Source organism: Filicampus tigris, chromosome 6, assembly GCF_054856515.1.
Source record: "Filicampus tigris isolate MCC_2025a chromosome 6, RoL_Ftig_1.0, whole genome shotgun sequence".
In the NCBI taxonomy this organism is placed as follows: Eukaryota; Metazoa; Chordata; class Actinopteri; order Syngnathiformes; family Syngnathidae; genus Filicampus; species Filicampus tigris.
Window position 1 is genome coordinate 25219204 of NC_141222.1, and position 24465 is coordinate 25243668.

General features: G+C 44.3%; 1 protein-coding gene across 7 annotated transcripts in view; it reads right to left on the minus strand.

The window, feature by feature from the left end:
• Window positions 1-24465, minus strand: part of slit2 (slit homolog 2 (Drosophila)) — a 101680-nt gene that overhangs the window by 14994 nt on the left and 62221 nt on the right. For 5 of the 7 annotated variants that reach the window (XM_086032909.1, XM_086032907.1, XM_086032911.1 and 2 more), the window contains exons 5-21: window positions 20930-21001; window positions 20184-20255; window positions 18969-19040; window positions 18559-18722; window positions 17458-17593; window positions 15443-15514; window positions 15275-15346; window positions 11162-11233; window positions 10832-10975; window positions 9768-9931; window positions 6743-6760; window positions 4584-4734; window positions 4351-4425; window positions 4026-4169; window positions 2723-2866; window positions 2465-2631; window positions 982-1114 (exon numbers count right to left, since the gene is read on the minus strand). In XM_086032909.1, coding sequence (XP_085889035.1) covers window positions 982-1114; window positions 2465-2631; window positions 2723-2866; window positions 4026-4169; window positions 4351-4425; window positions 4584-4734; window positions 6743-6760; window positions 9768-9931; window positions 10832-10975; window positions 11162-11233; window positions 15275-15346; window positions 15443-15514; window positions 17458-17593; window positions 18559-18722; window positions 18969-19040; window positions 20184-20255; window positions 20930-21001 — 1872 coding nt within the window. The remainder of the gene's footprint in view (window positions 1-981; window positions 1115-2464; window positions 2632-2722; window positions 2867-4025; window positions 4170-4350; window positions 4426-4583; window positions 4735-6742; window positions 6761-9767; window positions 9932-10831; window positions 10976-11161; window positions 11234-15274; window positions 15347-15442; window positions 15515-17457; window positions 17594-18558; window positions 18723-18968; window positions 19041-20183; window positions 20256-20929; window positions 21002-24465) is intronic. The other 2 variants (XM_086032914.1, XM_086032908.1) reach the window with 1 other exon arrangement.

Genomic DNA, 24465 nt, shown 5'->3' on the forward strand with positions numbered 1-24465 from the left:
ACACACACACACACACACATGCATCAAGCTGAAATCCGGCCCTGCTCTTATCAACTCACAATATTAATCGCTTATGTTAAAGCGGAAGTCAAGACAAACCTTTTTTTTTTTTAAGAATGTGTTCTATGCAGGACCATTAGTTGAAACACCGATTAATATTGTGTTTGTGGAATAAGAGTTACTCCCCTGGTTTTTAGCCATCTGTGGGGGCGGCCATTTTGTCATTTCTGTCAACAGTTGCTCAGGGCTGAGGTAACGACCAATCACCAGCTCACCTGTTTTCTGAAACTGAGCCACGATTGGTCGTTACCTGAGCCCTGAGCGGTTGTGATGTCATTTTCAGTCGACAGAACTAACAAAATGGCTGCCCCCTGAGCTAGCTAAAAACGGTGGATTTTGCTGTTTAACTCATATTCCACAAACGCAGTCTTTCAACTAGTGGGCCTGCTGGGAACATATTCTTAAAAAAATGTGTTTGGGTTGAATACCCCTTCAAGCAGCAAAATCCACCCGTTTTTAGTCATCTCAGGGGGCGGCCATTTTGTCACTTCTGTCGACTGAAAATCACATCACAACTACCCAGGGCTCAGATAACGATCAATCATGGCTCAGCTTCAAAAAACAGGTCAGCCGTGATTAGTCGTTGCCTGAGCAGTTGTGATGTCATTTTCAGTCGACAGAAGTGCCAAAATGGCCGCCCCCACAGATGGCTAAAAACAGGTGGATTAACTCTTATTTATCAGAATGCCTTGTTTCAAACTAGTGGGCCTGCGTAGAACACATTCTTGAAAAAAAATATGTTTGGGTTGACTTCCCGCTTTCAAGACTGTAAATTAACATTATGTGTCATTTTGGGTGGAATGAATAGAGTAGAGCAACATCCAAACCGAATCGGCACTGCGCTCATGAAATGTCACCGGGTTGACCGATGAAACGTGCCTGTTGCAAAACCTGCAATATACGTTCGGCGAAGTGACTCACAGCTCGGTGGTTTCTTTCGGCAGGCCTTTGGGCAGAGTGCTGAGGCCCTTGTTGCTGCAACGCACCACCGTGTCCAGGCACGAGCACTCCGCGGGGCACCTCAGCGCCGGGGAGCAGCTGTTGTCATCATTGCCTGAGTCGGGGGGGGGGGGGGGGGGGGGGGGGGGGGACGAGGGCTTTGTTCAACACAAATCTTACACACAAACTTGGTGCCGCAACAATTGTACAGTTGTTTCTACGTTTACTTATTTGCAATGTGTGCAATGACAAAAGTGTCCTAACTTTATCAAAACGGAACTAACACACAAGGGTGACCTGTGTGTTTTGGAGTTGGAGGGACGATAAGGAATCCAACACATCCCCCAGTTTTCCTGTTACTACTCATTCACTGCCATTGACGAATTTACTCGTCTTTTCACAGTCCGGCCATTCAATCCCAGGAAGTTATTCATATTTAAAAAATTTTTTTTTTCAAACCTTAGGGTAAAAGAGGGTCTGAAAATGTCTGGCAGTGAACGAGTTAATATTGCTCGGTTTGAATTAACATTGTCCGAGTGGTATTATTTTCAAAATGCAGTTTTATTCCATCTACAAACGAAAAATGAAAATGCTTTCATGAAGAATTTAGAAATTAGAATTTATAAAGTGTCTGAAGTGAGTCATAATGAACCCTCTAATTTTTTTATTATCCATCCATTATCTGAACTGTGAAAAATAGCACTTGCACTGGGAAGAAATAAACAGATTTTATGAAGTTGAATTACTCCACACTGAAAAAAATGGTGTGTTGAATTTAGTCAATTTTATTTTGTCAAGTGGGTTGATACAATCTTTCAGATTTAAATACATTTTTAAGTTGATGAAAGTCTACGTACAAAATACATCTGTATTAAGACCATTTTATTTCATACAACCACTTGACGAAATAAAAGTGAATAAATTCAATGCTCCATTTTTTTCAGTGTACATACTACAGTAGCGGAGCAACAATAATTCCATTAATCGATAACTAATCGATGATCAAATTAAGTGTTAATTTTTCCTATTATGGATTATTCACTTAAAGACCTTGTTTAATTGAAAATGATCCAAATGCTTGGAATTTCAGCCTGCATGAAAGCCAAATGATTATCTTTTGTGTTTTTTCCAAAAGAAATATTTGCAAACATCTTTACTTTGGAAAACAAAGATCCGCATTTTTGCCGATTTTCTCATGGATGTTACGGACCAAACTAGTAAATGAATCCAATGATCGCAACTACGGCTTGTGGAAAAAAAAAAAAAAAAAAATCCCAAATCGAAGTAGCACCAGGGATGGGGAGTAATCAAAAGAAACTATTGAAAGTAATTGTAACTTGTAACTGTAAGCGATTACATTTCCAAAGCAATCTTCCCAACTCTGGGTGCCAATGTCATGGAAATGAGAAACAAGCTAATAAAGAGTATCCGCCCGATATGCCGATCAATTCTGGCTCCGTCCTACCGTCTTCGCAAGCAAAGTCTTGAACCGCCACATCCTGGATGGGGATCTCTTTCAGGAAGTACGGACTCTGGCAGCGAGGGTTGCCCGTGACGATGCGTTTCCTCCTCAGCCAATCGCCGAGCCAGGCCAGGTGACAGTTGCAGTTGAACGGATTGGCCAGAAGGTTGCTGGAGATGGCAAGGTGGCCCGTCATGCATTTATTGACTCGGATTCGTTTTGTTTTTTTTGGGGGGGGGGACTTTTCCGGTTGGTACTCACAGAGTGGAGAGGGAGTGCAGCGTGTCGAAGGCGCCGGGGTTCATGGAGGTGATCTGGTTGTCGTAGAGCGACAGCAGACGCACCGAGCTCAAACCCACAAAGCTGCTGTTGCTCACGCAGCTGATGCGATTGCTCCGCAGCATGCTACTCACGCGCCAGACACAAACAACGACACACAGTTCAAATGGCTGACGAAACATTCCCACCATCGAATATTCCGACTGGATTTGCTACACAATATCGTTAATTGACCGGGACTCCAAGCAAGTACACGTACCGGAAGTCAAAATGGATGAAAATCGTGTCCACTCTTCTAGGAAGATTTTCGATTTTCCGATTGCATTTTGTGGTGTTTCCATTCCGCGGTTGTAATAATTTTAGTTTGGTTGATTTTTCATGATAGCTAATTTGCATTTTTTTATTGCATTGGTTTATTAGGTTTTTTTTTTTCTTAAATGCTTCATTTTTGTTTATTTGTAATTACTTTGAGTATTAGTTTTATTTTTTTCCCCTATCAAATATACTGAGTATCTGTGGATGAGACATAAAAAAAAAGGTTCGTCGGTATTGTGTAATACAATAAACTACAATCCCCAAACAACCGTTTGACCTTCTTCCTTCTATTCGGCTGAACAGTAACACAGAAAAAAAAACATTTCAAATGAACCCCTGAAAGCTAATTAAAATTCATTGCACAACTTTGTGTGTCAATTTTTCTGTGATTTTTTTTTAAATAAAAAAAAATGTACCTAAATAAATGTTTGAAAACTGTTTGTAAAAAAATAAATGCAAAAACACTATACCGAATACTGAACAAAAGTAAAGAAATAAAAAAAAAAAAAAATCATGCACATGATGACCAGCTTGAACATTGAATTCAGTGATTTCTTTTTTTCCACATACCACTAGAGGGAGCCTGCTTGGTCGGCGTAATATTGTACTTTAAAAACGACTGTTGTAGACCATCCCAGATAAACACTAATCCCATCTCCTACCCCAAACTCATCCAAACCAGACTTTACGGACTTTGCTTTGTGCATTGGGAACAGAAACGGGCAAAAGTATACAATTGCCCAAAATGTCTTTTGGTACATTTTCTAATATGACGAAAACCATTACGATCTCCCACCTACTTTTTGAGGGGTCCCATCATACATGACATAATCGCAGTAAGGTAAAATTCTAGTTCAGTTTGGAACTAGGTCCATCCTTTCATAATTGAACTGATTAAGAGTTGTACGTCAGTACTTCCATCCAGATGGTGTATTCACAAATGCAACCATGCGCGCGCGCGTATACCCACAGCGTGCGCAGGCCACCGAGTCCCTTCAGCATGCGGTGATGTACATTTTCCAATCTGTTGGAGGTCAAAATGAGCTCATTGACCCCCGAAGCTCCTTCGAAAGTGCCCTCCTCGATGTCGGTGATGCGGTTATTACTCAGGTTACTTGTGCAGGAGGAAGAAGAGCAAAAGACAAGACCAAAGAAACGTGAGACATTCCAGGCTGGGGCCAACATTCGAGACTGGCGAGGGAGTGAACCCTCCGCAAAAACGACCCCTTTCTCGTCATGACCCGAACGTGACTTGCGTATAGCGACGGCGCTCCACTTAGGCCTCGCTGACTCACATCTTCCTCAGATGGGGTAACTTTTTGAAGATCCCTGTCGCCTCCAGGACAGTAAATTCATTGTTGTTCAGACGCCTGAAGGGAGAGAGAGAGAGAGAGAGAGAGAGAGAGAGAGAGAGAATATGTTCAGCGGAGAACCACAGAAGGAGACGGAGATGAAGGCTGATGCAATCTCTTGGTAAAGCCACACGCTGATGGATGCGCTCGGCCGTCGGCGGCAGGAAGTGACTCACAGTTCGGCGGTGTATTGAGGGATGTGGTCTGGTATTTTGGCGAGCTTTTGGTTGGAGCAGTCCACCGCCGTGCCCTCGCAGCGGCACTTCTCGGGGCAGGCCAGGTCGGCGAAGCAGTCCCCTCCCAGCTTGCTGCGGTAATCCTCCGTACCTGGTGACAATCACAAGGCCAGCGTCACCGAACTGTCGGCGCGTTCGCCGCGCCAGGGTCCAACCCCTCCCCCCCGCTCGCCGTTTGCTGGCCGTGGCCTCAAAAGTCCACAAGAACGAGGGATGCTCTTTTTTCCTGTCAAACGCAGGGGGCGCAATTCAAAGCGCTGGCGCACGCCGGCGCTCGTTTTCGTACGGGACGCGCACACACGCACGCACGCACGCACGCACACACAGAGTTGACACATTGCTGTGTCTTGCATCTTGGCCATGCTGTAGGGATTGGCAGTGCCGTTCCATGGTGCTTGACAGAACCATGTTCCACTTTTAGGAACCTGGCAGCCACATGGTTAGATCAAGCACAAAGGAACAACCCGCTGACTGACTGCTCCTCCGCCGGAACACGGGGGTGGGGAGGGTAGTGGCAGCGAGCGAGGATCGGGGGGAGGAAGAGGAAAGGAAGAGTCATTTCCCACAAAGTTTGCTCCAAATAAAAAAAATAAATTAAAAAAAAAATCCGCACAGAAATTTGTGTCACGAGGCCAATTTTTTCGACCCCTGAGGGATGCTTTGGGTACAACTGGTGTCATGCCTCCAGTTCATAGTAAACACAACATAATAAAACGCTAGGGCTGTAACGATTCACTCAAGCCCCGATTCGATTCCATTTTCAGTTCCCGATTTTCGATTCCATTTTTAAAAAATCGCTGCCATGCTTGTCTCTTTGCGCCAGTGTGGTTCTGCAGCCAACCCCAAATGCAATACGCCATGATGTTTGGCGCAAGCGCTTTGTTTGATCTACACTTTCAAAATGTGCTATGCACCTGGAATGAAAAAAAAAAAAAAAACGTTTCAAGACGTCATTTGAATCAAACCGTGATAAATCGATTAATTGGTTTGATTCAAATGACGACTTGAAACTTTTTTTTTTTCATCAATCGATTTATCAAATCGATTAACCAATTGATCTGGGCGAATTGATTGAAAATGGATTTTCGATTAATCGTGACATCCCTACAAACACAATAAGACCATTACAGGACAAATGGACATACCTCAACCGAGAGGTTTATGAAGACAATTATTTATACGGTGCCAAAAAGGATGCTGCTATGTCGATTCGATTGAATTGAATTCAACAAGTGCACTTACTTAAAAACAGCTGGGTTAAAAATAACGATTGACTAATTGGGTCAGTTTGACCCGTCTTCTTGCATGTTGTTCAAAACTACCCATTTTGGGGGTTGTTTTTCCGCAGAAAGTGAGTGGATGACTCCATTTTGGACCCAAAATTGTGTTATTGCCAAGCCAACTGTTTACAAAAAGTAAGGACAAAAATGCATCATGGCAGCCATGAAAAATCTCGCCGTCATCTCCGCTTATTTGTTTTTCGACCAAACTTGTGAGAATCGTCTTGTAAAAGGAAAGAGCGATGGGAGGAGACGCCAGTCAGTTTTGGTACAAATGCAAAGGAAAGGAGTTCAAGGCATGTCGGAGGCAAAGGACGAGACACAAGTGGACCGCAATCTCAAGTAAGAAATATGACAGGTGAAAACTGAGGAATGAGGAGAATTTTATTGAGAAAAATAGAGGAGGCTGCCTTCATCCAGGGGATGGAATGAAAGAAAGAAGGGAGGGGGGGGGGGAAGCCGAAATGAGGACCGATCAATAAAAAGCAGGGGACGCGGAACGCGAGACGACGTCCGGGTTGACAGACACAAGAAACAGGGAGTAAAAGTGATTGCGGGAGTGGGAGGAGAGTTACAGCACCATTGAAACCAAGAGAAGCTCAGTCTTCTAGGAACGCACACACGCACACACACACACACACACACACACACACACACGGAAACAGATCAACCGCTGCGTGTCAGGGCCACTGTCTCCTTGTTGTTGTTGTTGTTGAGAGACGTACAAGGGGGGGGGGGGCACAGGGGTCGGGTCAAAGGAGGGAGTAAGGTGCGTTTGGACGCAAAATGGCGTCTATTTTGCGCGCGCGTGTTACTTACAGCCCACGTGGCGTACTCCTGAGTGTGTGAGAGAGGCAGTCCAGGGGAGAGAAGAAGGGAGTTTACTTATTTATTCAAGCAGGAGGCAGAAAACTGATCAAAAGCGGAGGGAAAAGAAAGTTTGGCCCGCGGTTTCTTTTCACGGGCAGGGATTTTCATCCATCCATCCATTCATTCTTATTTGGCTTTCAGGGAATTCGTGTGTGAATTGTGAGCGTGCGTGTTGGCAAAATGCGACACTGACATCCAACGCACTCATTTGCTTGCTCTCCAACCACAAAAAAACAAAACATTCCATCCCATGAACAGCTGCCTTTCATTCCAAACTTGAGATAAGAGTCCATTCCACTCATCCACTCATACTTCCACGCAAGCCATGTACAGCTTTTAACAAGTTACCAGAGAGAAATGAGCAACAACATCCAGACTATTGTTTGTCGAATAGCAGTTAATCCATCCGTTTTTAGCCATGTCTTGGGGGCGGCCATTTTGTCACTTCTGGCGACTGAAAATGACATCACAGTTGCTGAGGTCACGACCAATCACGGCTGACTTGGTTTGTGAAGCTGAGCCGCGATTGGTCCTTATCTGAGCCCTGACCATTTGTGATTTCTCATTTTCCGTGGACAGAAGTGACAAAATGGCCGCCCCCCCCGAGCTAGCTAAAAACGGCTGGATTTTGCTGCTTAACTCATATTCCACAAACGCAGTCTTAATCAAAATGCCGTGTTTCAACTGGCGGGCCTGCTGGGAAGATATCCTTGAAAAAAAAAAATGTGTTTGGGTTGATTTCCTCTCTTTAACAAGCAAGGGAATCTATTGTGCCGCATGTAAGGATTTGGAATCCTAATGAGCTGTATGAAAACGTTGTCAACTTTTAAACGGACGATGATCTTCAGATATTCATCTTTTCTCGCCATGTGGTATCTGCGCTTTAAAACCTCCGTCCCCCGGCCGGCTTCAGAGTTACGGTAATGACTGCAGTGATCACACACGCTCGCGCCCCAACACACACACACACACACACACACACGCACACGCACACGCGCGCTGCTGCAGTAATGACGGCCGGCAGCATCCCCCCCCCCCGCAACTGATGTCGGATTTGCATATTTCCCAGCAGCCATCTGCGCACGGCAAGCGGGTGACCTTTTGATGTTGCACAGCGGACAAAACAGACACCGCCGCGACGTCTTTTCATTTGCGCCTGTGAAGTGGGCCGCCGGTTAATAAAGTTTGTCCCGCTCGCGCCGCAGGTCCACGTGCGACGCGCGCCGAGTCTGACATGCCGAGCTGGCAAATCAAACGGTCGCCATGGATGTGATCATCTCCCGACGCGTTCAAGTGTAAGGTCAAAGGTCACACGAATGCAGGTATTTGGAAAAAAAAAAAAAAAAAAAAAATGCACATACTTCCATGCGTTGTGACTTGCCTTCCGCACAGAAATTGTTTGAGGGCAGTAAAAGTTAAGCTTTTGAAAAAATGGATGCCATTCTAAAACGGTCGACCGGCCCGTTCGGTAAACTCCCGAAATTCTCGATGGCCACCACGCCCCTTGACCCCGCCCATCAATCCAAAGAGGCTGGGCTAGGCTCCGGGGATGCGTGGATGGACATGAAAAGGATAGTAAAGTATTCATTTGATATGATATTCATATTCCAAAAAAAGAAAATCACCAATCAGGGGCCAGCACTCCCTCTCAAGGAACGCATGAATCAGGTAATGATTTAAAAAAAGAAAACAGTACTGTTTGGATAAAGCTGGTCAACACATTTTTATAAAATGTTTAAATCAGAGATGCGAGTAAACTTTTTTTAGATGATTTTCATAATAATAATAATAATAATAATTAAAAAAACAGAAAAATAAATAATAATAAGAATGATAAATGATAAATAATAAGAATGATAAATGGGCACTTTTTTGCCGTTCCCGACCTGTGCACCTTTCCGTCATCGTCCCTCCGTTCTTATTCATAAAAATTACCGTCCTCCGACTCTGTCCGTCCCTGTCCTTTTATAGCCCTTCCGTCCTTACACTTCACCCCCCCCCCCCCAAAAAAAAGTGTCCGTGCACGAGGCCATGGCTAACAGCGGCCGTTTCATATCAATCAAATTCAATCAAATTTATTTATATGGCACTTTTCATACAAAAAAAAAAAAAAAATGCAACTCAAAGTGCTGTGCAATAAAAATGTCCAAAACACAACATAAAAGGAATAGATTGGCATCATTTTTATAACAATTCACGATTTGAACATACTCAAATGCCGATTAGCTTATCCATCGCTATATTGAGGAACAGAAGCGCCAGTGTGTTTTTTTTTTTTTTTTTTTTTTTTTCTCTCTCAGGCTTCTGATCAGATAATTAGCAGCTGACTGCCAAAGAAAGAAAGTGCAAGGCCACATGGGCAATGAGTGGACAGGATGCATCTTTTAGTGGGGAAGAGACGCAATTTCAAACCGTCCCCGTGTACACGTGATGACCCGACCGTTGTGTGAAAATCGGCACAGCCGCGTGAAGCATTTCAAAGTTGTGAGTGAAAGCACGGCACTCCAAAGCGTGAGGGCATATCGTTAGCCGCGTCGGATTGACGCACGCACTTCACTCACGCGCGCACACACACACACACACACACACACACGCATGCTTGATGTACAATACCTGGGATGAAATACTGTTCTCTAGCTATTGCAAAGGAAACAAAGACAGAGTCAAAGCGAAGGAAAACAACACAACCAATCAAAAGTGTGGATTCCAAGAAAGTACACTTTGCTTCTTTGTGTGTGTTCGGTGCGAGTTTGTGTGTGTGTGTATGTTGGGACCAAAAAGTCTGGGTGGGAGGGGGCGGTGGTGGGGGACGGAAATCCCAAGCAGGAAGACACAGTGTGAAAGCAAGAGCAAGACGGGAGCTTGTCAGTTTGGATATCGTGAGCGCCCGTGTGTGCGTGGGTGAATGTTCAGTCAGAGGAAGGAGGAGGAACCCCCCCCCCGGGGGTGGCTCACGCGGCGCCTTGGTTCCTACCTGAGCAGCGGAACTTCTTGCTCTTGATTTGCCCAATTCGCTTGTTGGCGAGCCGCCGAGGGCTGGTGCAGCGGGCGCCGCTGGTCTCGATGGGATTGTCCTGCAAGTAGTCGGCCAGCCATTTCAGGTGGCAGTCGCAGATGAAGGGGTTTTGGGCTAAATGTCTGCAACACGCACACGCAGGTGTGTGAATCATGGTATCGGGTACTTGTGTTACATTGCACAAGCACAAAGCATCCAGAGGGTTTGCGTTTCATATTTGATACGGAGTAGTGATTCGCGATTGCGTGAAAAGGACGTCTCGCACCCACGGGGCCCGGATAACGACCAATCACCTGTTTTCTGAAGCTGAGACATGATTGGTCGCTATCTGAGCCCCGAGTAGTTGTGATGTCGTTTTCGGTTGACAGAGGTGACAAAATGGCCGCCCCCTGAAATAGAACGGGGGGGGTTTTGCAATATTAATCGGAATGCCTTGTTTCAACTAGTGGGCTTGCATAAAACATACTCTTGGAAAAAAAAAAAAAATGTTAGAGTTGACTTCCTCCCAAACACGGCATTCTGATTAATTTTGCGTCTGTGGAAAATAAGTTAAGCAGCAAAATGCACTCGTTTTTAGCCATCTCCGGGGGCGGCCATTTTGTCTTCTGTCGACTGAAAATGACATCACAACCGCTCGCAACGACCAATCACGGCTGACCTGTTTTCTGAATCTGAGCCGTGATTGGTCGTTGTGAGCGGTTGTGATGTCATTTTCAGTCGACAGAAGACAAAATGGCCGCCCCCGGAGATGGCTAAAAACAAGTGGATTAACACTTATTCCACAAACGCAATATTTATCAGAATGCCGTGTTTCAACTAGTGGGCTTGCATAGAACCTATTCTTGAAAAAAATATGCTCGCGTTGACTTCCCCTTTAACACACACATTCACTCCTATGTGCAATCTGGGGTCTTCGGCGAGCCTAATGCACAAAGATTTACAAATTACTCGGCATTCGATAATTACAAATGTGGACCGGTGCTCAGTTTGCTTTGCTCAGGGGTAAGAGTTTGTTCACATACAGCGTCTGTATGGCCCTCAGTGATGAAAAGGTTCCCTTGGCGATGGTCTGGAGCTTGTTGTCATATAGTGACAGAAGGTTGAGATTGTGGAGGTCCTGAAAGGCATCCACACGCAGACACGCTATCTTATTTGCATTCAGTAACCTGAAAGACAGGAAAGGTGCATTCAACGTCGGCGAATAATGACAATGACTGCTTTTCCTGTGATTATTCTCCCACGAATGTTTCCTCAGGTCAGCTGTGATGATTTTTCAACAAAATGAGCACTTTTCAGCCGAATATCAATTGCATGCAAATAAAAAAAAAATGTGTGCATGCGCGTCTACTCACAATAGCTGCAGAGAAAACAGCCCTTCAAACAGCCCTTTGGAGATCTCGGTAATTTTATTGCCGTACAGAACGCTGGAGAGAACAAACACACATTCAAAAATTAGGATTATTCATATTTTTAATAAGAATGTTATGTATATTATATCCACAGTGGATAAAATGAGTCTCAACTAAAAAAAAAAAAAAAGGAGAGGGCTAGAAAAAAAAAATCAATAAATAAGATATTGTGTAAACTGGGGATGTGACTGCGTTCAGAATTATCCAATCGCATTCAAAGTCAACTGCCAACAATTGAAGTGCCTCCCAAATAACGTTCAGATGTTCTAGTAAGGTTTTCCTCAGATTTTTGCTATTTCCAACTGGTTTATAATTCCTTATGCACGGCCCCAGTTCCAGCTGAAGAAAAACAGCCCCAAAGCATGATGCTTCCTCCACCATACACTACTTTGGTATGATGTTCCTTTGGGGACCAGCAGTGTTGTGTTTGCACCAAACGGTTTTTAAAAAAAAATTTTTTTTTTTAAGTTTACAACCCAAAACTTCAGCCTTGATTTCATCAGTCCATAACACGCTTCCTCACATGCTCTTTGGAGATTTTTCAAGTGTGTTTTTGTTGTTGTTGTTCTTTCAGTTGTGCCGTATTTTTTCCCACTTGATGTTGACCTTCTTCACGGCATTCCATGTTATTATTATTAACTCTGAAATTCTTTCGTACCCTTTTCCTGACTGATACCGACTAACAATGACAGCTTTCCGATACTGTGGAAACTGTCTGCAGATCGGGACTTTTGCTGTAAGACGTTGATCGCCAGGAAATGCCGAAAAGAAAAGCTGGACTTTATTCGGGGTTAAACAGAAGCACTTTAAATGGCGGCATGTGTGTGTTGACTCCAATTTGAATGTGATTGGCGAATTATGAACACAGCCACATAAGAGGGTGTACAACTTGTGAAACCACATTACCCCAGGTGATTATTTTTACTTCCCTCGCAAATGTTTTTTTTTTTTTTTTCCAATCGTTCTACAGGTGGTCGCATTAGTGGTAAAAAGAAAAAAAAACGAAATGATTTATCTCAGTCTTGTATTTTGAACAGGGATGTGAAGACTTTTTATATCTAGTGTTTTAAGTTTGTTGAGCATAAAATTATGCTAGCTATTGTGTTAGTAAATGCTTGTAGGTGTTTTGTCTTGTGTGAAGCACATCGAGTTTGCCTTGTTTGAAATGTGCTGTATAAATAAAACTGCCATGCCTTGCCTACAAAATACAAAACGATCAGTTGGTATGTCTCGAAAAATGTTTTCTTTCGTTGCTTATGCAGTACTTAACGTCACAAGTATGCGTTAGTCTTTCCACATCCAAAAGTAATCATAACAAGAGATACGATCTTGTCCAGAACGCTCTGTTTGTTTCTGGGAAATGAACTTACACGCATTCCTTCGTAGCATATCAGACTTGTTATATTTTCAGTTATATTCTCTGATGTTTTTGGTAGAAGTTTGCAAAAGCTCTCGTCGGCATAGATGAACAGCCACCTCGGGCTCTCTCGAAAACTTGACGGAAAGACTATTAGAAAAAAATGTCATAATATAGCGTTCTTTTAAGGAATGGCAAGCTGTTTGGACTGAGAACGGTCATTTCAGTCTTTGTGAAATGTACACTCACAATGTTTGTATTATGACGTTATTGATGTTAAATGGTCATTTTCTTGACGTTTTGCCACACTCTTACCCTGAGTAAATCATGCTAGCAATGTAGTAGCCGTGGCTAAGGTCGCCTTGTTTTTGGTCAGAGACTTGAGGAGTGGATTGAGGCTACATTCAAATCTTAGTAGCGGTTTGAAAACGGCAAACTCCATTTTCTTGACGTTTTGCCACACTCTTACCCTGAGTAAAGCATGCTAGCAATGTAGCGATCGTGGCTAAGGTCGCCTTGTTTTTGGTCAGTGACTTGAGGAGTGGATTGAGGCTACATTCAAATCTTTTCTAGCAGTTTGAAAACTGCAAACTCCATTTTCTTGACGTTTTGCCAATTACCCTGAGTAAATCATGCTAGCAATGTAGCAGTCGTGGCCAAGGTCGCCTTGTTTTTGGTCAGAGACTTGAAGAGTGAATTGAGGCAACATTCAAATCTTGCTAGCAGTTTGAAAACGGCGAACTCCATTTTCTTGATGTTTTGCCACACTCTTACCCTGAGTAAATCATGCTAGCAATGTAGCAGTCGTGGCCAAGGTCGCCTTGTTTTTGGTCAGAGACTTGAAGAGTGAATTGAGGCAACATTCAAATCTTGCTAGCAGTTTGAAAACGGCGAACTCCATTTTCTTGATGTTTTGCCACACTCTTACCCTGAGTAAATCATGCTAGCAATGTAGCAATCGTGGCTAAGTTCGCCTTGTTTTTGGTCAGAGACTTGAGGAGTGAATTGAGGCTACATTCAAATCTTGCTAGCAGTTTGAAAACTGCGAACTCCATTTTCTTGATGTTTTGCCACACTCTTACCCTGAGTAAATCATGCTAGCAATGTAGCAATTGTGGCTAAGTTCGCCTTGTTTTTGGTCAGAGACTTGAGGAGTGAATTGAGGCTAAATTCAAATCTTGCTAGCAGTTTGAAAACTGCAAACCCCCCTTTACTAAGATCCCTTCACAGTATTAATTGTCCCACAACCCAAAACATGTCGGTAAGACGACATGGCAAACGGAGGCCCTTGATAAAGAATGGGTCTCCCTTCTTTCCATTGGAAGGATTTTCAACTCTGACAACGTGCCAACCACTCCGTTCATGTCAACATATTTAAGACATAAAGTACATTTAGTGGTGAAACAAAAGCCTCCATAAATCTGCCGACCATCACGCCGTGAGGAATGTACGCTGTTATCGGGGGGGTAAAAAAAAAAAAAAAAACCTCTTTACGCTTACTTCACACACAGGTCATGAACACAAACTCCTTTCTCAACAAAATACCCCCGCGCACAAATGCAGTTATTGGTCACTGCGATGCTGCATGCGTGTGTACGGACATGTGTTTCCAATTGTCTTTTATGTCGTTGTGCCGAGCGGCAAGCCGCGGGAAACCTGAGTCTGGGAAACAGCGCAGCACACTTACACACAAACACGCACAGACACAATCGATGGCTCATATAAATCGACGTAACGCGCAATGTACGCGTCCTGCAGCCTAATGTAGGAGTCGTGCTGTAAGTGATGTGTCAGCACGAAGGTGGGCGTCCCATTCATTGGCTGGGTGGTGAAAGTGTAATGAGGTGGCAGAAGCCTCCATTCAGCAATCCAGCATTTATGAATTATTGATTGTGGAGAGACGAGATCTTAATATAACTCCTTCACACAATAAGCCCGCATCGCCTTCCGCCCTCTCGTCTGCCTCGGCGCGGCCTCACACGCAAACCTGACTGTTGGGCCAGCGATGAGGTCGTTCTTTTCAAAAGCGCACGGAGATTAGCGATCAAATGTCCGCTTCGATCAGGTTTACTTGACACGCCGACACAAAGAGCAGAAGTCTTCCCGCCATGACTGCAAATATTTACGAGTCGATTCCAGGTCATGCTCTCCTCTGTCAGACGGGCCATATAAACATTTGGTCCTGGGTTCCATCAGATTGCTTGTGACTCATCCAAAACTTGCTTCGCTATTTATTAGTGCATGTTTGTGAAGCAGCTGGAATTGGCCAAAAAAACATGCACATCACTTGCTTAAAGCAGAAGTCAACCCAAACATATTAATATTGCGTTTGTGGGGTATAAGTTAAGCAGCAAAAGGCACCCGTTTTTAGCTAGCTCAGGGGGCGGCCATTTTGTCAATTCTGTCGACTGAAAATGACATCAGAGTTGCTCACATCTCACCTGTTTCCTGAAGCTGAGCCATGATTGGTCGCTGCCTGAACCCTGAAGCAACTTCAATGTCATTTTCAGTCGACAGAAGTGACAAAATGGCCGCCCCCTGAGCTAGCTAAAAACAGGTGGATTTCTCATATTCCACAAAAGCTATATTAATCAGAATACCGTGTTTGGACTAGTGGGCCTGAATTTAACATTTATTTAAAAAAATACATATGTTTGGGTTGACTTCCACTTTAAGTAAGGACCACGGTGAATACTTACAGAGAGTTGAGGGATCGCAGACCTTGGAAGGCGTCGGGAGCCAACTCTGAAATCTGATTGTTACTCAAGTCTCTGTAGAAAGCAGAGCAGTGAAAATAACATTTTATTTAAAAAAATGCATACATTAATACTGGTCAGTGTGATTATTACATCTGCTCATCTCCTCACATTCTTCGCAGTTTCTTATAAGACGAGAAGGCCGCGGCTGGGATCACCTTGATGGCGTTCTGCTCCAATCGTCTGGAACCAAAAATACACAAGGCATTCATGGCTGATAATTTAACATTGAAATTGTTTCGCTATCCTTAATTAGGGCGGGTGCTTTGGAGGTACAATTTGCGATAAAAACCCTTTGATGATGGCTGCCAAAGTATACGGGGGGTGGGGGGCTCAAATGACGGAGCAGATTTTCAAAACATTTCACATCACTGTGATTAGAGCGACCGTTTGCAAGCCAACTATTGGACTGTGAAATATTCCCTCCCAGTGAGTTTTGTTTTCCATTTGCACTTCTCTACTACACCGCGTTGCACTGCTGTGCGTTCGCAGCACCGTCGCGCCTCCATTATGGAAGTGATATTTTCGGTGGAAGAAACAATTTTGAGGAGTGGATTTTGATGGAATTCTGGTGCAGTACGGGGGGGTGGTGGGGGCGTCTGTGATCGGATTTTGAGACGGAGCCAGGAAACAAGAGTTCATCCCGCAAAAGCAAGGAATCATCTTATATTTTCATCATTTCGGGCACATACATCATCGTTATTAGATCCATAGCCATTCATTTTGACCACCCCGACTATTAGTGGTAAAACGATGGCTCCAAAACGCCACTGGTGTGTTTTAAGACGCCAAATGTGTGCATAAGGTTCGAAGCGCTGTAATATTAGTGGTTGCCTGTCATAACTGAAATATGCGTTCTTTTATTTTGTATTGTATTACAACAATAACTCTGTACGAGTACAAGACCGGTTTGAACAGTCTCAAATCACTGGAGGCATGTCTGAGACCACATCGAGGTCACGGGATGCCAAAATAGATTTGGGTGTTTTACAGCTGTCCACAAGACAAGGTTATTTGTCTCATCATATTTTGTCACAGCAGTGACGTCTCTGAAGTCAACTTTCAAGTCTTTTCTAATTCCCCCCAAAAGTCACAGATAGGTCGTTTTTGGAGCCTTGCCGAGTCAGACCTAATCTGTGATCATAAATCCCCAAATTAATTTCGAGCGTTAGGATTTATAAGTGAATACATCGAGGTAAACGCGGTGACACTTTTTATGGGCACGGGTGAGATAGGCCAACGCCAATAAAAATGTTCTTATCTATACATTATTGAGTCACGGAAAATCTATGAAGTGAAAACTCTCACGCTGAATGCCACAGAGGTTGAAAAATTCAAAGGACAACCATCACTTTCAGGAAAACTATCTAGTTGCATTCATTCATGCACGGTAAAGACGGTTTGTTCCGAAATTTCGGAATAAGTGTTTTCATGCCCGCCCATCGGATTATCAATTTACAGAAACCACCCCTCTCGTCAGGAATAAAATCGGAATGCGCTTGATCGTGTCAGAATATTCCGAATGGGATGTCCACATGAAGCATTTTTATTCCAAATAAACGTTAACGTAGCCGCTGATACCGATAAGACCAAAGTAAGTGTTTTATTATTTTACTCTTATAAAAACACTTGAATATGAATGTTCCGCGTATTAAAATTAAGGTCAGATGATGCAGTGTGACATTGGGACTGATTATTTCCCTTTCAATTACGCCTATGGGTCAAAAATGGAAAACATTGAAATTTGAGGCGGTCCATCCCGTCGTTTGCAAAGTTGCGAGTCAAGTTCTGCCACTTTAAATCTGGCCGCCGTGCTTTTCAGATAAAGATATGATCTGCCCCGTCCTTCAGATTGAGCTTTTAATTCTCTCTCGCTCATCCCGTCATTACTGTCTTTAATCAGAGAAGAGCTGCATGACCGGGATTTCTCATTTCACAGCTGTGTGGTTTTATGCCACCGCAGTGAGAGAGACAAGCTGTGCGCGAGAACCGTGCACCACAGATGGACACACTGCCACGCAGAGCGGCACCTTAGCAAAGGGTCCGAGAATTCTCCCCCGTTGCCGAGCGTGTGTGTCGTCTGTGCCCGCACGCAAAGTGAAGTGTGTCCGCGTTGCGCGTCTTACATCTCAGTAATGGTTTCAGGGAGGTTGGTGGGTATTTCGGTCAGACCCTTCCCTCTGCAGTCCACAATGTTGTTGCTGCAGGTGCACGACTCAGGACACTGCAACACGCTGCAGGACGAAGACGACGACTGGTAACCTAAACGGAGACACGCGGTCGACATTATGCTTTGGCAATGAATCCCCATCGTGGATATTCAATCAAACAGAATGAACTCATTCAATGCCATTGACGACTTTACTCGTCTTTTCACAGTCCGGCCATTCAATCCCAGGAACAATTTTTTTTTTCAAACGTTTGGGTAAAAGAGGCTCTGAAAAATGTCTGGCAGCGATTAAGAATGAAAGAGCGAAACAACCGAACTTGAGGCAAAGATGCTTACGGTCTGTATCAGGTGTGCTTTCTACAATCACAGGTGTAATGTGTGCGGTTACAATAAGTCACAATATGCGCGGTAAGTTGAATACTTGCCTTCATCTTGATAAGGATGAGCGACAGACGGTAAGGAAGAAACAATAAGACAAAGCAAACATTTTTGGGCAGAAGAGTCGATACAGCCAGAAAATAGTCTGCACCACAGACGGATATTCGACTGTTTCCTTTGGTCGACCACGCAGAATATCTCGGATCAATATATTATTTGCAGTATATCCAACCATCCGTTTTCTGTCGCATTTGTCTTCATTACGCTTGCGCGGGAGCTCGAGCCTATCGCAGCTGACTTTGCGTGACGACGGTACAGCCCGGAGTGATCGCCACTTGATCCCACGGTTTATTTCGAAAAACAAACATTCGCACTTCTATTCATACCCATGGATAGTTTAGATACAATATCCGACATTGACGTCATCCGGAGCCCAAGATGCGCAGAGAGGAAACTGCTGGCAGCCGGGGGATCGAATCTGCAAAGTTGTTTTGAGTAACACTTTATATTTGACTCTAATTCAATCCCGCTCGAAACACGAAGTATAAAGTGGACATTTATGGCGATCGTAGTAATCCGGCCACGGTTCGGATCGATTCACTTTTGTACGCACGCTTATGACGTCGCCGTCAGTGATGTCTCCACGAAATGAGATATCAAAGCTAATTATCCAACGTACCTGTGCAGACAAACTCCTTCTTCTGCACTTCTGCAACATTGTGCCCCCTCAAGTGCGGCGGGGCCATGCACTGCGTGTAAAGCCCCAGACGGGGGCGCTGCCGCAGCCACTCCGACAGCCAGGCCACGTGGCAGTCACATTGCAGGTTGTTGGAGTGCAGGCGACTGGAGGGGGGCGGGGGGGGGGGCGGTGGACGGTGTTGAAGTGGCAAGATGGGGTGATGGATTTAGATGGATTTGAGGATGTGCGGCAAAAGGGGAAAGGCGGGGACACGATGAAGGAGAGGTGAGGTGAAGCAATCATTTGTACAAACAAGCCGGGTGAGATGAGGACTCATCTACACCCCCCCCCCCACCGCCCCCCCCCCCTCCCTCGGGGGCTTGTGTTGTGTACTCTGCGGTGTGACTTACAAGGTCCTCAGCTTGGGCATGTGGTTGAAACTGGCCACTGACAGTCGGCTGATGTTGTTGTTGTTGAGGGTGCTGAGGAGGGAGGACAACGTCAATCTCATTCTCTCTCTCTCTCTCTCTCTCGATTTGTTAAAGTTGCCGCAGCTGATCCAATGTGTCGCATTTGATGGCGCATCATGAAAAGTGATGATTCTAACATGATCTAGACCAGGGGGTGTCCGAGTGGGGTCCTCGAGAGGCCCTAGCCAGCCCGATTTCCATGTGACCCTCTTCCAGCACACCGGATTCAAATGATCAGCGCGTCAGCAAGCTCTGAGAAGCCAGATAAAAATCCTAATGATTTGGATCAGGTGTGTTGGGGCAGGGAGACATGTAAAGCGGGCTGGATCGGGGCTCTCGAGGACCGGACATGGGCACCCCTGAGCTAAACAGAGAGAGGGCACAGTATTTGCCTCCAGTAAAATTACACTGGTCAACTTTTTTTCTTTCTTTTTTTTTCTTACTAAATACTTTAATCAGAGAAGTCAACTTTTTAGATGATTTTTTTTTTTCCCCCGCGCTGATTTTGTATCTGCCCACATTTTTTCTGTAGCACATCAGGTTTTCATAAGAATAAAAATAAGATTAAGAATATAACAGTAATCTTATATGTAATATATTTAAAAATATTTATGAATAAAGGGGTTAGGTTCAGCAACAGGTGGCTTTTTTTTTTTCTTTTCTGAAAGGTCATCGATATAAATTTACAACGCGTGGTCAAATCCGTGCTGCACAGGTCAAACATAAGAAGAAAATGAATGAGAATATCTTAAAAACTTGTCTTTTCTTGAAACAACAAAGTTTTTTTTTTAATTCACCCATTAACATAAATAATAAAAAAAACTCTCAAAAACCTGAAATTTGACCATTTTTTTTCATATGGGCATCAAAAATACTTTTGAGGACACATAAAGCCATCTCTGATGAAAGTTTGCTCTTGGTCAGACCAATAAATACATGAAATTGAACTTTCAGAAAAAAAATACCTGTAATAACTTAACAGTGTGTGCCACCTTCCAACATCAGTTACGATTATCATGTCTAATAACACATACACAAGATGATTTGAGCCTCGACTGTAAATACGTTCCCAATAAAGGCCATTAGGGCCATTCTAAATGGCATGAATTTCAATTGCAGCTTCGCTTACAGCCTTCTCGCTCAACTGTTACTCACAGCACTTCCAGGTCGCGTAACGCTCGGAAGGCTCCGTCTTCGATACAGCTGATGTGGTTGTAGTCCAGCTGGCTGCGCACAAGCGCACACAAAAAGACAAGTTGTGCTTTGTTCAATGCTAATATGCCTTACACAGAGAGTATGTTCAGGTCAAAGTCAAGCCAAGTGGAAATTGCGGCTCCTTTTGTCTCCGCGGCTCTTTGTTCTTTGCCCACGCGGTTAATTCTTTACCTCTTGTGCGCACTCCTTCTTCATCTATACGGTGCTTCATTTGTATGCATTGCCTTTTACTCTCTCTCTCTCTCTCTCTCTCTCTCTCACTCTCTCTTTACATACACACAGACAGACAATTTCTTGCCCATTTACTTATTATAATTGCAGACTATTCCAACAAAAATGATCCGACGTCAAACAATCCATATTTACAAAAAGGCCGCTGCGCAAAACGACTCGACCTTGCAAAAATCACCGACAATTATCTTTCATCAAGTCTGAATGAGGCAAAACTGAGATTAGAACAGAAATGCCGCTTGCGTCCCACAGTGCACACGCAAACACGCGCGCGCGCACACACCTTCGCACACGGGGTTATTAATGATCAGTCAATACGGCAAGCGGGAGGGCACCTGACATTTAAGGCAATTAAATATTGATGCACAGGCACATTAGTAAAGAGACACACAAACAGACAGACGGACGGACACACACGGGTCTCCAAAGCTTTCGCCAAAGTGGCGCCAACTTACAGATTCTTTATTTCCACGGCTCCCCTGAAGGCTTTCCTGGGCACCCCTTGAATCTGGTTCTCGCTGAGATCACTGGACGGAGTGAAAGGGGGGGAGACAAGACATGGGGGCAGAGGGTTATTAAAGCCGAGCCACCTCGGAGACACTTGTTTATAGCACGACGTCTGGCAAATGTAGTAGGAAAGCCGCGGGGCATACAAAGCACTCCTGCCCAACAACACGCCAGGGGGGGGGGGGGGTTGGGGGGGGTCCAACTTAGTACACTTTCGGCATTTGTGCAGGGAGACAAATGTTATTTGGCTCTGAAAAGCCAACATCAGATAAACTGTGAGGAGTGTTCGGAACGACCTTTAGGGGGCACTGGTGACCTCAGATTGCCTGAGAGTTTTGCACGCTCAGACTGACTGACGTGAGGATGACGGCAGACATTCGAAGAAGTTAGCGTTTTGACCGTTTTAACTGAGACGCAGCTTGAGGACAGTGGTAAAAATCCTGGGAAAAAAAAAAAGATTCAATCTTGAGCATGATGCGGTACGGTTCTACGAGCAATCTCGATAGATCAGTGTTTCGGAACCTTCTCCCTAAAAATAGTTGGGTTGAAAAGAACACAATTTGGGGTCAAAAATGGACTTATCCACTACTCGGGTCTATTTGACCCAACTTTCTGGGTTATTTTGCAGAAAACAACCCGAAAAAAAATGGGTTGTTTTGTACAAAACAACTCAAGTAGGTGGGTCAAATTGACCCAATAAGTGGATCGGTCCATATTCTAGCCAAAATTGTGTTATTTTAAACCCAACTGTTTTTAGAGTGTGTACCTAGACTCCAAAAACGGTTGGGTTAAAGAATAACACCATTTTAGGTCAAATTGACCCAATTTGTGGATCGGTCCATTTTTGACCCAAAATGTTGTTATTTTTAACCCAACTGCTTTTAGAGTGAAAAGTCCCAACAAAAAGGATACAAACAGTGGATAGAGTACACAGATTAATTGTCGTGTCTGTCACTATACATTGCTGGCATAGTTAAATAGAGAAAGATAAATTTGCAGTAAATACATAATAGTGGGACCAGTGAAGTTCAACTGGATGTTTTTTCGCGGCACCCCTGACGATCTCTCACAGCACTCACTGGTTGGGAATCACTGCAATAGATTGTGCAAGTGTACCTAATGTTGTGGCCAGTTTGTGTTGATTCATACGTTTGCAGCAAAGTGAAAAACAACTTCATTTAGTACACTCTTAAAACAGTTGGGTTAAAAATAACACCATTTTGGGGCAAAAAAGGACCGATCCACTATTTTGGGTCAATTTGACCCACTTTCTTGCATTGTTTTGTACAAAACAGTCCAATTTTGTTTTGTTCAAAGCTAGCCATTTTTGGGGTTGTTTTCTGAAAAAAAAACAACCCAGAAAGTTGGTTCAAATTGACCCAAGTGGTGGATCGGTCCATTTTCGATTCCCCGATTGTGTTATTTTGAACCCAACTGTTTTTAGAGCGTCACCACAATCTGTGCCAGTGAGCGCACGCTATAATAGTCAAACAAATGAGGTGTTGATCATATCATCATAGGCAGAGGGACGTGCGGGTATAAATAAAGGCAAGTGAATGAGATTGCGTAGCTGAGAATGGATGCAGCTGCTGTGGGACGTTAGGAACACATCACAGTGGCATTTCTTTACAAGAGTCACGGAAACTGGATGCTCGATGGAAAAAAGGCCGGCGAAGCGGCTGGCCGCGCGTTTGAGTCGTCGGCCGTCGGGCTAATCCAGGCCACGTTCCAGACGGACTATTTGACCTTTCACCGCTGGCCCCCGCCACCCGACCACCGCCGCCAGCTCTTGACCCCCGCCGCTGCTCCACGACCTCCGGCGTGCTAATCGGCTAACAGCTAATGCCCGCTGACATTCCTCACATTCTTGAGTCTGCGATCTTACAATTAGCCGCTCGGGTATCGTCCGCCTCGTGCGCCTGCTGCTACTGCTACAAACGGAAACGTTGGAAACATTAAGTGGGATTCAGAAGTCTTAAAAGAGACACTCGATTGGGCGGAATATTGGCACTTTTACACGGTAATAGGTCAAGCTTAAAAGCATGAAGTGAAAAGTAAATGCAGTACAGACTTGAGGGGTGTTGATTGACAGATGAGACAGCGTGGGTACAAGGATGCATTGTCAGCAAATCCTTTCAAGAAAACTATAGCGCACTTAACAAGCTACAAGGAACTAAAGGTACATTCCAACAGCGATCATGTTCAGGATTTCTCACAATAATTATCATCAGTCATTTAAAAGACAAAATTAACCCAAGAATAATTTCCCAGCAGGCCCACTAGTTGAAACACGGCATTCTGATTAATATCGTGTTTGTGGAACAAGAGTTAATCCACCCCTTTTTAGCCCTCTCAGGGGGCGGCCATTTTGTCACTTCCGTCGACTGAAAATGACATCACAACTACTCGGGGCTCTCGTCACGACCAATCACAGCTCAGCTTCAGAAAACAGGTCAGCCGTGATTGGTCGTGACCTGAGCAGTTGTGATGTCATTTTCAGTCGACAGAAGTGACAAAGTTAAATTCAAATTCACATACAAAGGGGGCCACATCATAGCTCTGGTGTCCCCCCCGGAGGGCCGTTATGACTCCCGCATTAACAGTATGATCGCCTTATATGATCACATTTACACAACAAATGGATGGATGGATAGCTAGTTTTGAAATTAGAAGCAGGTACGTAATTGTTCATTTATTTTTCCAATTATTTTTAAAGGGGGAGTATTGGTGACGAATAACACATTGCAGTATCGTCAGTATCTCGGTGTTGCTAAAAGTGAAAACAATTTGCATTTGTGGCGCTTACTATGGTAAACAAACACGACACACATGCACACCAACTGATTGTCCTTCCTGACCAAATGGTCCATTGTACAACGGTGGGTGGACAAGCTGTGCGTGACCTTTTCGTCACAAGAACATCGCCGCTTACAGCCGCAACAGTAACAATAGGAGGTGATGGAAGAACATGCTAATCGAACAGAAACATTATCAACCCCAGCGTGCGCGTAATGACAGACCAGGCAATAAGGGGCCCAAACCCTTCTTTGATTGCGGTGCAGATTATCAGAGAAAATGCCATAAACGCCGTTATTGACTCGCGGCAAATGTCATCCTTTTTTGTTGGAAATGAATTTCCTTCGTTCTTTAACGCACGCCGGCGCATGCAGGCTACGATATTTTCCCAAGTCCCGCCCATTTGTGCAAGTCACAAAAAAAAAAAAAAAAAAAAAAAAAAAGATGTTGGATTACACACACACACGCACAGGCGTACGCTATAAACACACACACACACACACACACTCCTCGCCCGAAACTGACCAAGAGTATCCCGACACTGTTTTTACACGAGCAGAGGGGCTATGAAAGCAGCCCTGCTCTTTTAACCGCCGCGACTTTCAAACCAAATAAACAGTCTTGCTCTCTGCAAGCTACTGTCTGCTTCCGCGGCGTGAGGTAGAAATCCGACGTGTCTTAAGTGCCT